This window comes from Bombus pyrosoma, linkage group LG8 (genome assembly GCF_014825855.1).
Source record: "Bombus pyrosoma isolate SC7728 linkage group LG8, ASM1482585v1, whole genome shotgun sequence".
Lineage (NCBI taxonomy): Eukaryota > Metazoa > Arthropoda > Insecta > Hymenoptera > Apidae > Bombus > Bombus pyrosoma.
The window spans coordinates 10,838,953-10,851,718 of NC_057777.1; the positions used below are offsets into that span (position 1 = coordinate 10,838,953).

At 37.8% G+C, this 12,766-nt stretch overlaps 1 protein-coding gene across 1 annotated transcript; it reads left to right on the forward strand.

Moving 5' to 3' along the window:
• The first annotated feature begins 5,293 nt into the window (after positions 1-5,293).
• Positions 5,294-7,139, forward strand: LOC122570353 (maltase 2-like). The gene has a single exon (XM_043732547.1). It carries the CDS (start codon positions 5,309-5,311, stop codon positions 7,031-7,033), a length of 1,725 nt encoding a protein of 574 aa, XP_043588482.1. The 5' UTR covers positions 5,294-5,308; the 3' UTR covers positions 7,034-7,139.
• Positions 7,140-12,766: the final 5,627 nt, after the last annotated feature.

The window sequence follows — 12,766 nt, forward strand, 5'->3', positions numbered from 1 at the left end:
TGGGTTTTTCCCATCTGATGACTGTCCGCTTTCTCCGTGATTCTTAAGAGCGCCTAATAAACTCAAGGACCTTTCCAAGACCCAGCCATAAACTGCAAATACTTCTAGAATTAGAGAATTCTCCAGACAGGCAATTAGACTGGCAAACATGTGTGGAGACAATGCAGCTAAGGGTTTATGTCTTTATGGTGGGTCATTGGGTCTATTGAGAATCGGGATGGCTGTAAGTTGACCGTTGGCGGCCAGGTAGCGAGGGCTGGCGTGTAGATGTCCCGCGCGACGTAACACGCGTCGAAAAAGTTCATCATGACGAATATAAAGATTATATTTTTTTTAATTATTTGTCCAGCTGGACATTCGGTAAATTTTTCTAGTTTTATTGCTAAATAACATGTGGATGTCTACCCCCAGCAGGATACCATCTTCCAGTTTGTCTATTTTATTTCTTTAGTCAGGTCAGTGAGCTGTTTCCTCTTTAGTTTTCTTTTTATGAGAGTTTTGCTCGCTTTAGCAACCAGCTGGTTTGAATATGTTGCCATTCTTTCGCGTATATTTTTGCGTACTAATGTATTTTTTTGCGTACCTGTCGATTTCTTCTGTGACTGTTACTATTTTTAGGTCTTTGCGTATATCCCCGTTTTTTGACATAACATAACGTTAACTATTGCTCTGAGTATTTTCGATTGTAGTGACTCTAATTTATTTATGTGACTCATTGCTGCTGTCCCCCATAGTAGTATTTCGTTTTTTTATTATTTGTTTAAATTTTACAATTTGTCCAGTAGGACATTTTTGTTTTTATTATTTAATTGCAATTTTACAATTTGTCCAGTGGGACATTAGGTAAAATGTTATATCTTAAATATACATAGCATATGGATGGTTACCCCCAGCGGGGTATCATCTTCGCGTTTGTTAGGTTATATCCTTTGTGAGATCAGCTAGGTGTTTCCTTTTCAGTCTTCTTTCTATGCTTGTGTTGATCGTTTCCGCAGCCAGCCGGTTTGAGTGTGTTGTTATTCTTTCTCTGTACACACCTCAGACTAAGCTGTTGGATGAGATTACCCAGATTACAAAAATCACGCTTGCTATTGATCCGGTATTGATATAGGGTGACTTATGTTTTGGGATAAAACTAACTAGTCCTCGCAAATTCTTTGTCTAGAAATACTCTACACCAACGCGAGAGCAAAGTCAATGATTTGCCACGAGAAATAGATGTTTATGTTATTTTATCATAAATAGTTTGCCTGTGTCAGAAAGTTTGTTAGATAAAGTTAAATACGAGCAGAGAGCCGATTCCATTTGCACTGTACTGAAAGAGTATTGTTCAGCAAATTGGCCTTCAAAATATGGTCTCCTTAATCACATGCTGCCATATCACCAGCATAAAGACAATATTTCATTCTGTGTGAACGATTTTGTGATATAGAATTCCAGGATTATTATCCCTCTACATCCCCAGTTGGAGATGTTATCGAGGATTCACAAAGGCCACGTTAGCATTAATAAATGTGGAGAAAGAGAAAAATAGTGGGCTTGATGGCTAGGCACGAGCTCGGAACTGCAAAAATTGTCCTGCGTGCGTACAAGAAAGGCACAATAGCAAAGCGCCTTTCATACAAGGAGACTTCCCCGAGCGCCATTGGCAAAGTATAGGGTTATTCGGTCTCGTGTTTCTATGTCTTTTTTTCTTTTTCTTTTATTTAATAATTTACATTCACAATTTGTCCAATTTGGACATTTGGTAGAATTTTTTAGTTGTCTGCTTCTATGTTTGCAACAAACTTAGAATAGACTCCTTCACATCGGATTATAGAACACGATGGCGTAGCTTTCAAAAGAAAACGCGAGGTAAGATAAACAGGAGAAGATATACAAAAAGCGGCACCGGACAGAGAAACTTCTCGTATTACGGTAAGAATAAATAAATAAAGTCTGAATCGTAGACATGCGGTTGTGGAGCGAAACTGTAAATGAGAACAATAATCCTAATTCATATTTAGTCGGAATGGGAAGAGATGGCTGAGTTCGACTAAATCGATGTTATATACCTCGTCCCAGCTGCGTACAAACACATTAAATTTTGATTATTATCTGTATTAGATTTATTGGACTTTTAAAATTAGATATGTTGGAAATTAAAGTGAAAACCAACAGTTATTATATAGGAAAGGACATGCCTCGTTGATTTCAATGTCCCTGACATATGTTACCAAGGAAAACATTCTGGACAATTTTTTCTTACACATGTTATCGTCGCGCAATCTTAGATTTCAAGATATTTGGAAATTCTGAAGTAAGTGGGTGCATTTTTATACAGCCCAACTTAACTTATATAGTCTAATTTAACTCGTTGATGAGCATTTAGGCATTTCTAATACTGTATGAATAAAAGAGAAAATGAATCGGTTCAGGATTGGGCTAGAGTAGTATCCGACAAATAATACTAGCATGAAGAACCTTTTAATGAATCCATTGATATATGAAATATCGCAGTATGTTTTATCTATCTGCTTGTCACGTACATACTAAAAATTAGAATCAGTAGATATATATATATGTCGGAAATGAAAGGACACCGAAGCCTTTGGAATTTTGGGAAAATCTCTTAACACTTTAATCTAGATTCTACCATAGCCGTAATTAAGCAATTGCCGTCATTCAATCCGATTGTAGTTGTTCGAGATTTGTAATAATGAGCTTGGGCTCGAGGCGACAATCAGCCGCCAAACGTGGCCGCGGTCAAGGGATAAACATTTACCTAACAAAGATATAGAATAACCGTATAGCTCTCCGTGAAAAAAATATAATTGTAGCGGCACGCGACAGTAAACATTCCAACGGTTCCTGTCCTGTGGCTCGCTACATAAAGACCCCTTTTTTCGGACAAGATGATGGCCAGATGTCGATACATCTTCACTGTATATTTCCAGCTAGCCTAAGGACCCGCTATAAATCTTAGAATTTATTTAGCTGAGGTTCTTCAAACTGACAAATAGTCTTAGTCTTAGCAGCTCCTAAATCTATCACCTACTGCAGGAAGATACGAGGAACCTTCTTTTCTCACGTACAACGCTTCCGCTAGCAACTCTCTCTCTCTCTCTCTCTCTCTCTCTCTCTCTCTCTCTCTCTCTCTCTCAAGGGTGGTTAGCATCCTTCTCTAACCACCAACATGGAAATTGACCAATTAACAGCAACGTCAATCTCCCTCACTTTCCGAACGAAGGCATCTCTCCACAAATCTGATGATCTCGTGTCCTTAGACACACCCCAATATAGTTTTCCTCTGCAGCATCATCGTGACGGAAAGTTACTCTCTCGTGAGGTCGCATTAGCTAGTTATATAGCGTCCTTACGCTCGGTGGATATTCTATGTTTTAACAAAGAGTTAATTCAGTAATACTTGTACCGTAGACAAGGAAGTTGGGTACAACTTGGACTTTGGAAGAAAGCGCATTTTGTCATCTCGTTGACCGCGGATTCGTTATTGAACCTAGGATCATTGTCATTATCATCTCGAGTATCTAATTACTACGGTTACTTGTCAAATACTCATATAATACTCATATTTTGTACTAGTAAATATCTTCTCTATTGCATAATAACAATGCCTAATCCAAATGAAGATTCCTTTCACGCTTTTAACCCTAATCATAATGTGAACCCGACATATATATATATATCTTTTAATTACGTATTTGTATCGTACTTACAGGCTATCTTTGCAAGAAATTGGTAAAGATTAAGATTTGTAAAAGCTGCGAATTGTGCTTGGAAACATTAATATGTAATAAAAATGCTATTTCAGTTAGGCAACTGATCAATGTGAAAACCCGCGTATCACTAAAACAGTACATAACAGAAAACATTTTAGCGATCAATCCGGGAACTGTTTCATTTATCCGTGACGAGCGAGCCGAATTGATCAGTAAAAAGATTGGTTGTAACTTGTTTTCCTAGTTATACTGCGATATCATTGAAATTTTATGAGTACTGATAGTAGCTGGGTGCCCTGGTTGATTATCTTTACGTGAAAATTTCAATATTATGGAGAGTTGAAATTTTGATAAATCGTTTCGAATTCATTGCATGGATCCAAAAATAAAACGGGGCAACGTCATACTCTAATTGTAAAAAGAAAAGAATAGATAAATCCTTTTAACTTCTGATTTGAAATACTTTCGCCGATTATTTATTTCTTTGTAAATAATACTTATCCACTTCGATTTTCCATTTCGATTATATAGGGTTGTTATCGATAATAAAGTTAGCTCTGTACTCAATGCAATGTATGAAAACAGCTTTCACATAGAGGTTTCATTCTATTGTGGCCTATTGCATTTTATACAATATTACATCATTCTTTCTTCTTTACCTATCATCTTTCATCAAATACTTCTATTTGAAACTGAAATTAACAGTGTTCGGTAATAAATCGAAATCCTCTTTTACATCGGAACATAGCAATTCGTTGTCATAGTTTATAATGTACATATCTCCATCTGAAAAAATTGTTCATTTTAACAGAAATGAGATTGTATCTTTATACAGGCTTTTTAATTGGTTAACGTTAAGCTAATGCTCGTCGTAGTTGGAAATTTTACATGAATCACGCGTTAACGCATCGATAATAGATTTCCTACAGATATAAGAAGGAGAAAAGACTGTAGTAACGCTGACGAGTCGCGAGTTTATTTGCGACGGCGGAACTCGAGCTTTAAATAATTAGCTTCAATGAGAAGAAAGTAGGTAAATGATTTGCTCGAGTGCGGTTGGCCATATAATTAGTCGGCGAACGATAGAAACTAGATTGGCACGTATAAACACCTTGTACACATGAGATCATGCTGTTCTAAGTGTTAACCGTCTCTCGAGTTGCTCTATACTTCGACGAATCTTATGAGAAGCTGTGTTTCGTACAATATACTCCACTTATAGAAAAAAACTTGTGATCCCTCGCGAGCATTCAGTTTGTTTAAACTACCGAATGTGAAAAAAACAATTTTGACATAAAAAATTTCTTTCCAAAGAAGCATCAGATAACAAAAAATAAATTAATACACGGTGTATGATAGTATTCGAGTACCTAACTATCTTTCCGTTATCGTTGACACTTATTCGAAACAAACTTATCTTTCAATTAACTGAGTTAAGGAATTTAATAAACAGATAATCGAAGCATACATGTAAACAGATAATCGAAGCATACATGTAAACAGATAATCGAAGCATACATGTAAACATAATCAATAACGTCGCGTTTTATAAATAGTCGACCGTGTTTCTCTTGGTTCAGTAATCCATCATGTTTCGACTAATAATTGCAACGTGTTCCTTGCTGTTCGCGCTCAGCGCGGGAGTGGATGTGGATTGGTACAAAAATATCATCGTGTACCAAATCTACCCGAGGAGTTTCAAAGACAGCAACGGAGATGGTATCGGTGACCTGAATGGTATCACCAGCAAACTGGAACACGTTAAGGACATTGGTGCTAAGGTCGTCTGGTTATCGCCAATCTATAGGAGTCCACAAGTTGATTTCGGTTACGACATCTCCAACTTTACAGACATTGATCCAGATTATGGAACTTTAGCGGATTTCGACAAATTGGTAGCTAAGGCTAAGTCCCTCGGGCTCAAAGTTATCATGGACTTCGTGCCTAATCATAGCTCTAACGACCATCCCTGGTTCAAAAAGAGTATTCAAAGGATAAAGCCGTACGATGAATACTACGTCTGGCACGATGGCAGAATCGTAAATGGCACCAGACTGCCGCCAAATAACTGGCTGAGCACCTTCCAGGGATCTGCCTGGCAGTGGAACAACGTCCGCAAGCAGTACTACCTACATCAGTTTGCTGCAGGTCAGCCAGATTTGAATTATCGCAGTCAGGCTTTAGATAAGGAGATGAAAAACGTATTGACTTTCTGGATGAATCGCGGAGTCGATGGTTTCCGCATTGACGCTATCAATCATATGTTCGAGGACACCAAGTTCCGGGACGAGCCGAGCGCAAACAGGACCGATGTCCCTAAAGACGATTACGATAGCCTGGTGCATATTTATACGAAAGATCAGAATGAGACCTACGAGACGCTCCGAAGCTGGAGGAAACTGATGGATGAATACTCCAACCGTACCCGATCCGATCCAAAATTGATTCTCACGGAAGCCTACACTACTCATGACCTAACTATTAAATTCTACAATGCTGGCTCAAATGTTCCCTTCAACTTTATGTTTATTACAGAGCTGAACAACAAATCTACCGCAATGGACTTTAAAAATCTGATAGACAAGTGGGTTAATACCGTGCCTCAGGGTAGCGTGCCGAACTGGGTCGTGGGCAACCACGATAATCATCGTGTGGCCTCGAGATTCGGAAGTCGACGAGCAGATGAGATTACCGAAATGGCACTCCTCCTACCTGGCATAGCGGTTGTTTACAACGGTGATGAAATCGGAATGATAGACAAAGAATTCACGTACGCCGAAACTGTCGATCCAGCTGGTTGCAACGCTGGTCCCGCCAGATACTTTCTGAAATCCAGAGATCCCGAAAGAACACCGTACCAATGGGACAACAGCACCAGCGCTGGATTCTCCACCAGTGCGAAAACCTGGCTTCCCGTGCATCCAAATTATAAGACCTTGAATCTGCAAGCTCAGAAGGAGCTATATTACTCTCACTACCAGGTATTCAAAAGTGTGATGAGCGTGAAAAGGCGACCAGTGATCGCACATGGTTCCTTAAACGTTACCGTATACGACCAAAGGGTTTTGAGTATTACTCGCACTCTAGGAAATGACACTGTAATTGTTATGTTTAATTTTGCCAATGTACCTGTCACCGTAAATGCTAGAGCTGTCCTGCCACTTTCTCCTTCTCTGATAGTTCATACCGTCAGCGTTGATTCCAATCTTCGTCCAGGTACCACCGTCTTCACAAATTCGATAACTATTCCTGGATCTGCTACTGTCATGTATACTAGTCCTAATATATTTTGGTCAAAGGATGAGTATGTTTGATTTGCATTGCTTTACACGGTTTTAGCATTGCTGAAGTGTCAGTGCAATGTTATTAATGTAGAAGCGATCTAATTTCAATAAATCTTATTGTATCTTATAATCTAAATTTTACGATTTTAATTTTATAATTGTATAATTTCCTTTATCCTTCTTTTAAATTTACTTCGGTGTTTTCTTCTAGTGATTTTTCCGTTTCTACGTAGAATTATTTGTCCATAGTTCACGATACAAAGTAGACAATAAACTTCCGACGCTTTCGTGCAGCTCTTATGAAAATTTAACGATCCTCCAGCATCACAAGTAGTGAACTTTTATAATTATTTTCGCCAGAAATGGCAAAACTGTGCTGATATTAAAATTCTGTTAATACGGTCACTGTTGTTTAAAACAAAGTGGTTAATTATACGTTACAATTTTTATCGCATCGTGCATCTTCGGTGTTGAACGTTTGTTCGATTAGAAAACTCCATCTATCTCCATCTCCATCTATGTATGAAATATTGAGATGCGCGATCTTTTACAACGTATTTAATAAATATTCTAATAAATAAATCAACGAGTACATGTTAAAAGCGTGATAAATTACTTTGGTTTCGGGTCGTTATTCGGTTGAATCGTAAATTTCTTCGAATTTCAAATGACCACGCACATTGGAGAAAAATGTCGCTACACAATAAATTTAGACTCGCTCGCGAGCTATGATTGAAAATAATTGATTAGAAACGTAGCTGGTCGCGAATGTTTCCAATCGAATTTTTACATCGCGGATTATAGAAGAATCGAACGCGATTAAAATAGACTTTCCCTATTCTATTTCTTTTACAGATATCCTGAAGAAAATGCATTACGGCTGCCGATTCATAACCTGTCAATCAATTGTCTGTTTACGGATTTAATGCGATTGAATTATTTGCCGCAGAAGAACTCGTTCATGAATTTTCGAATGTTCATAAAATAATTACAGTGATATTCTTAAGTCATGATGTCTGCGGCAAGGGACTATCACGGTAGAAATCGGTAGAAATCACTTCTGGCAATCATTATCTCCGAATGTGTGCACTTTTAAATCTTATCTTTTTACATAGTTAGTAATTCCATCAAGCTGATAGCTGTAAAAGGAAAGTCGAGAGCATTATTTAATCGTTCTCTGGAAAACACAGCGAACGACAGGGAGTGGATGTGAGGATCCGGCGAGAGGATGGACAATCGGAGGTTGCCTACGCATACAGGCGCCTGTAGACAACCTCTAGTCTACAGCATCGCGGCGGTGCATCAATCACGTTGAATGCACATTGTTTAGTTTATCCTCTTGTATCTTGTTATCGTTATTTCTCTTCCTCTTTTAGACATCGCCCAGTCACTTGGAAGAGATGCACCCTCGGAAATTATATGTCGCAATCATCGTAGTGTCATTCTATACCTCTGAATCGGTACAGATTTTAAATTCAAGGTCAAACTTGGTCGCATCGTATTCTACTCGCTACGAGGACCACCTTTATTAAGAGAACCATGAGTCGAATTCAATCGTCTTTTTTAATAATGATGTTAACGTTTCAGTAGTTCTTGCAGCTATTTTACTTATGATATGAATATATTCACAAAGAAAATATACAATATAAATATTATGTTATTGAGCATTGTTGATAAAACAGCAAAAAGTTATACAGTAGCTCAGGAAATAATAGAGGGTCGCTATTAAATAGAAAGTCCAGATTGATGCGATTGGCTAGACCAATGATTTGGTGGCCAAGAGGTAATACTGCGCATTCTCAACGAGAAACTAAAATTTCATTACTGTGTATACAGTAAATTAAGAGGGAAACTATTAACTATTTACGTCGTATATCATCCAAATGTAAATAATTTGCATCATAACACTAGGCAGTTGATGATGCGGATATCAGCAACAAAACAATGTATCACTATTAAAGTATTCTTTACGAGCTGCAGTGAGTTATCAGAAACACGGCACAGCCATTGAACTATGAAATCACATTATAAAGCATATCAAAGATAAAATAGATGCAAAAGCTATTGAAAGTTAAATTTTCAAGTGAACTCCGTTTCATGAACTTCGGTTCCATGCAAATAGAAAGAAATTTGAATTCCAGGGTCAAGATTGCAGCACCCTTTTTTAACAAATTTCCACCGATGCAAAAAGGTGTAGAATCATGTTATAGTGATTGCGGCATATAATTTCCTTCCCGTACCTGTACATACGCCGTATGTATCCGCAACACGCTTTCGCATCCCGTTGAGAATCATCGTAGACATCGTTTTCTTTTGTCTACTTTCTCTGTCTTACCTTTTGCACGTGGCATTTATTCTTCTGTCATTAGGCCGCCACTCGTCCACGATAGGATCAATCATTAGTAGTTTGTTCCTCTCTGCCCTCTCGCCTGCCAGATCTAAAGAGCAATCGTTGCGGTAAATAAATGATAAGATGGTATCGACCGATCCGCAAGTATTCTGTTTTCGTTCCTATCGTATTTTATACGATGAACCGTGTCTGACATGATGAATAAAAAGTCTGTTCTATTCTGATATTAACGCATGCATTGACCATCCAATTTTTATTATCTACGATGCTACTTGCATTAGTATAACGAAGGAAACGGTGTTGATAACGAGAAGTTTAATCGGTTTACGTCACTGGTTACGAGGCAACAATGATATTGTATGGTATGAACCTTTACTCATTGACAATGTATCGAATAGGAAAGTCTCTGGTTTTTGTGGAAGTACGCGAATTGTATTAAAATACTTTCCGTGTTAATTAAACTACCTACAATTTAATTCCTGGCTAGGTTATGCAACGTTACGTTGCAGTCATTGCTGACGTTCCATCGTTCACACAGCAATCTGTATTAAATATTTTGATAGTGAATATCTTGCAAGTATCATCTTACTTGTTGTGCGGTAACTCATCAAGACTCTTAATTAGTTCTTTCAGCACCTATTTGCCTCCTTCCATTTCACGAACTCTGAATTTTCGTGGAGATCTTACACTGTTTCAAAAGATTTCCTTGCGATGGAATTCTCCTTCACTATTTTCCTTTTCCTTTTCTGCTTTGCCTTTAATTACATCGCTCAAAGAAGGAAAAGAAAAAGGAGAACGTTGCATGGAGAAGAATTCCGTGCGTGTCACAAGATTCTCGCTTGTGCTTTAATTAATCCATTAGGAAAGACTATCGTATTTCAAGAGAGATGTTGTTATAACCCATGGCTATGGGTTATCAGACTGAGGCGGATATGTCGTATTAATTGTGATAGCTCTTGGCGGTAGATGTCGCTTGCTAGGGTACTGTCGTATTTTCTTCCTATTTAAGTACCGTGGAAGAAAAATATCGGACTACGACGACAGTATTCGAATCCGGGTCCCGAACGTTCGTAACCTATGTCGCTAACCACTGTGCCATCGTCGTCCGGTCTTAGTTAGTGTCGAAATGGCGGTATTTGTGCTGTCGAGTGCCGCCACAAGACGATGAATCTTGATTGGTTAAGAGAGGCTGCATTATCAAAAATCGAGACACATAACGAGCGAACATAACTTAAATACAATCAAACTCACCCCTGTTCGACGCGGGAATTCTATTCTATTCTGACAATTTTTGACTGGTTAAACGAGCCTCGTTGCCCGATGCATAACCGGTATACGGTATATGATACGTTAACGTAACACATAACTTCAAAATATTCTTTACTCTCTATTTACTAAAATTAATATTTTCGGATTTAACAAATTCTTAAAATATTAAAATTTAAAATGAATACTTTCATACTCGATATACTATATACTATACGCAACATACAACAAAAGTTAAATGTACTTCTCTTCGATAAAACGGTATCGGAAAAGCGAATCCTACTGTCACAGATTGTGCAGAGCATCGTGAAAGAAATGCGCTGTAAATCGCGAATTGTGCGAGCCTCAATTTTAGGCAAATGGAATTAAAAACACAAAACTTAACGGAAATAAGAAATATAGCACGTACAAATACTTTAATGTCGTAATAAATCAATAAACAAGTACACAAAATTATTGTTGAACAATATTAAAATCTAAGAATATCGAAATAGAAACAAAGAACAATAATATGTCCACTGATACGCGCCGCATTGCGCGCGCCATCCCACCACAATACACAGTACAATAAGCAGATAATAGAGGCTGAGATGCTGCGATCCTCTCACACATTATCTGCAGCAGCAAACAAACTGACCCACGCCAAAGTATGAAATATCGGCATCAACAAGGTGACCACATGTTTAGCGGAGTACGACCTGCCATCAGCAGAAACTAATACTGCATGAAGAATGCAGCAACAAGGATTTCTAGAAAAGAGCAACTTCAATAATATTTTCACGAAAACTACATCAGCTGAAACACTAACATTTCTGAAAGGACATCAGTAGAACCAAAGATTCCAGCGTCCGTAGAAGAAATCACGTACCAAAACTCTGCGCTATCATGAAATAATCCGTCACGTGACATTTGGCCATGATAATCTCATCATAAATAAGTGTAGCCATTTACAGACAGGGAGTTCAGTAAAAATTTTGTAACAGTTCAGTAAAAATTGTCAAAGAACAGTTCAGTCAATTGGTTTTTAGTTAAAAATCAGTCAGTTAAAGTCAGTTTTCAGTTATTGAGTCAGTCATTCAGTTTAGTTATAAAGTCCAATCCAGTCAGTCGAAGTTTTGTTGAGAGTCTTGCAGTTCAGTTCAAAATTTGAAAGAGTTCAGTTCAGTTAAAAGTTCAAGCAATTCCGTTAAAATTTATAAGAGTCCAGTTGAAATTTTGTCAAACCGCAGTTCAAGTAAAAGTTTGTTAAGAGTTCAGTTGTTCAGTTGTCAATTCAGTCTTTCAACAATTATGCTAACTCAGTACGATATTCCAAGAGTGCGATCGACCATACGTATAAGCAAGGTGAAAAGTTAACATTGGAACATTTTCTTTTTCGATTTCGAACTTATACCACTTCATGTATGACTGACATGTACGATTTCAATAAAATTATTCATTGAATATTATTGTCAACAATTAAAACGATATCAGAAATATTTATTTATTCCAAGAAAACTTTAGTCCTTCCCGTGCTAGTACTCTTGCACATAGTGGATAAGCTGAAACGTGGAATTTTATTTACCAGTTGCATTCATACGCTAGTTAACGCTACTCATACGGTTACATTAACGAATTAAAACATCAAGGATACAACAGTTTGGAAATTCGGTTGTCGCGGAAGTAATTAGAGCACAACCTCCTGGGATATTCGGAATAGTGTCGCTATCTAGAAGAGTACGACAAGTTTCTGAAATCATTCCATTCAGTCATTTGCCTTGTTTCAAAAATAACAAATGAAAGTCGAATTAATCGATATAGTTAATAACTATTTGTTGCAAATATGGTGGTGGCAACAACCACCGTTTTGACATAAATATAACTCGAGAAATCTAAAATTCGACATCTAGAGTAACACATAACGGTTACGAGCACCGAAGATCAAGACCAGATCGTAACATCTGTAGCGGCACAGGAGTCAAAGGACGACGCGAATCGAGAGCGACTCATGCTCTTGTTGCGCCTTGGGACATTGACACAGCCTTGACGCATGAAACGTTGTGACAAATAAATTCCGACAAAACAATGTTGCCGCTACATGCAACCGTCGAATAAAGACGAATTTGAATTTTCCGACTCTCCCCCGACTAGTATAAATAAACCGACTG

Coding starts and splice junctions, on each gene's coding strand:
- LOC122570353 (XM_043732547.1), top strand. CDS start 5,309: ATGTTTCGACTAATAATTGCAACGTGTTCCTTGCTGTTCGCGCTCAGC.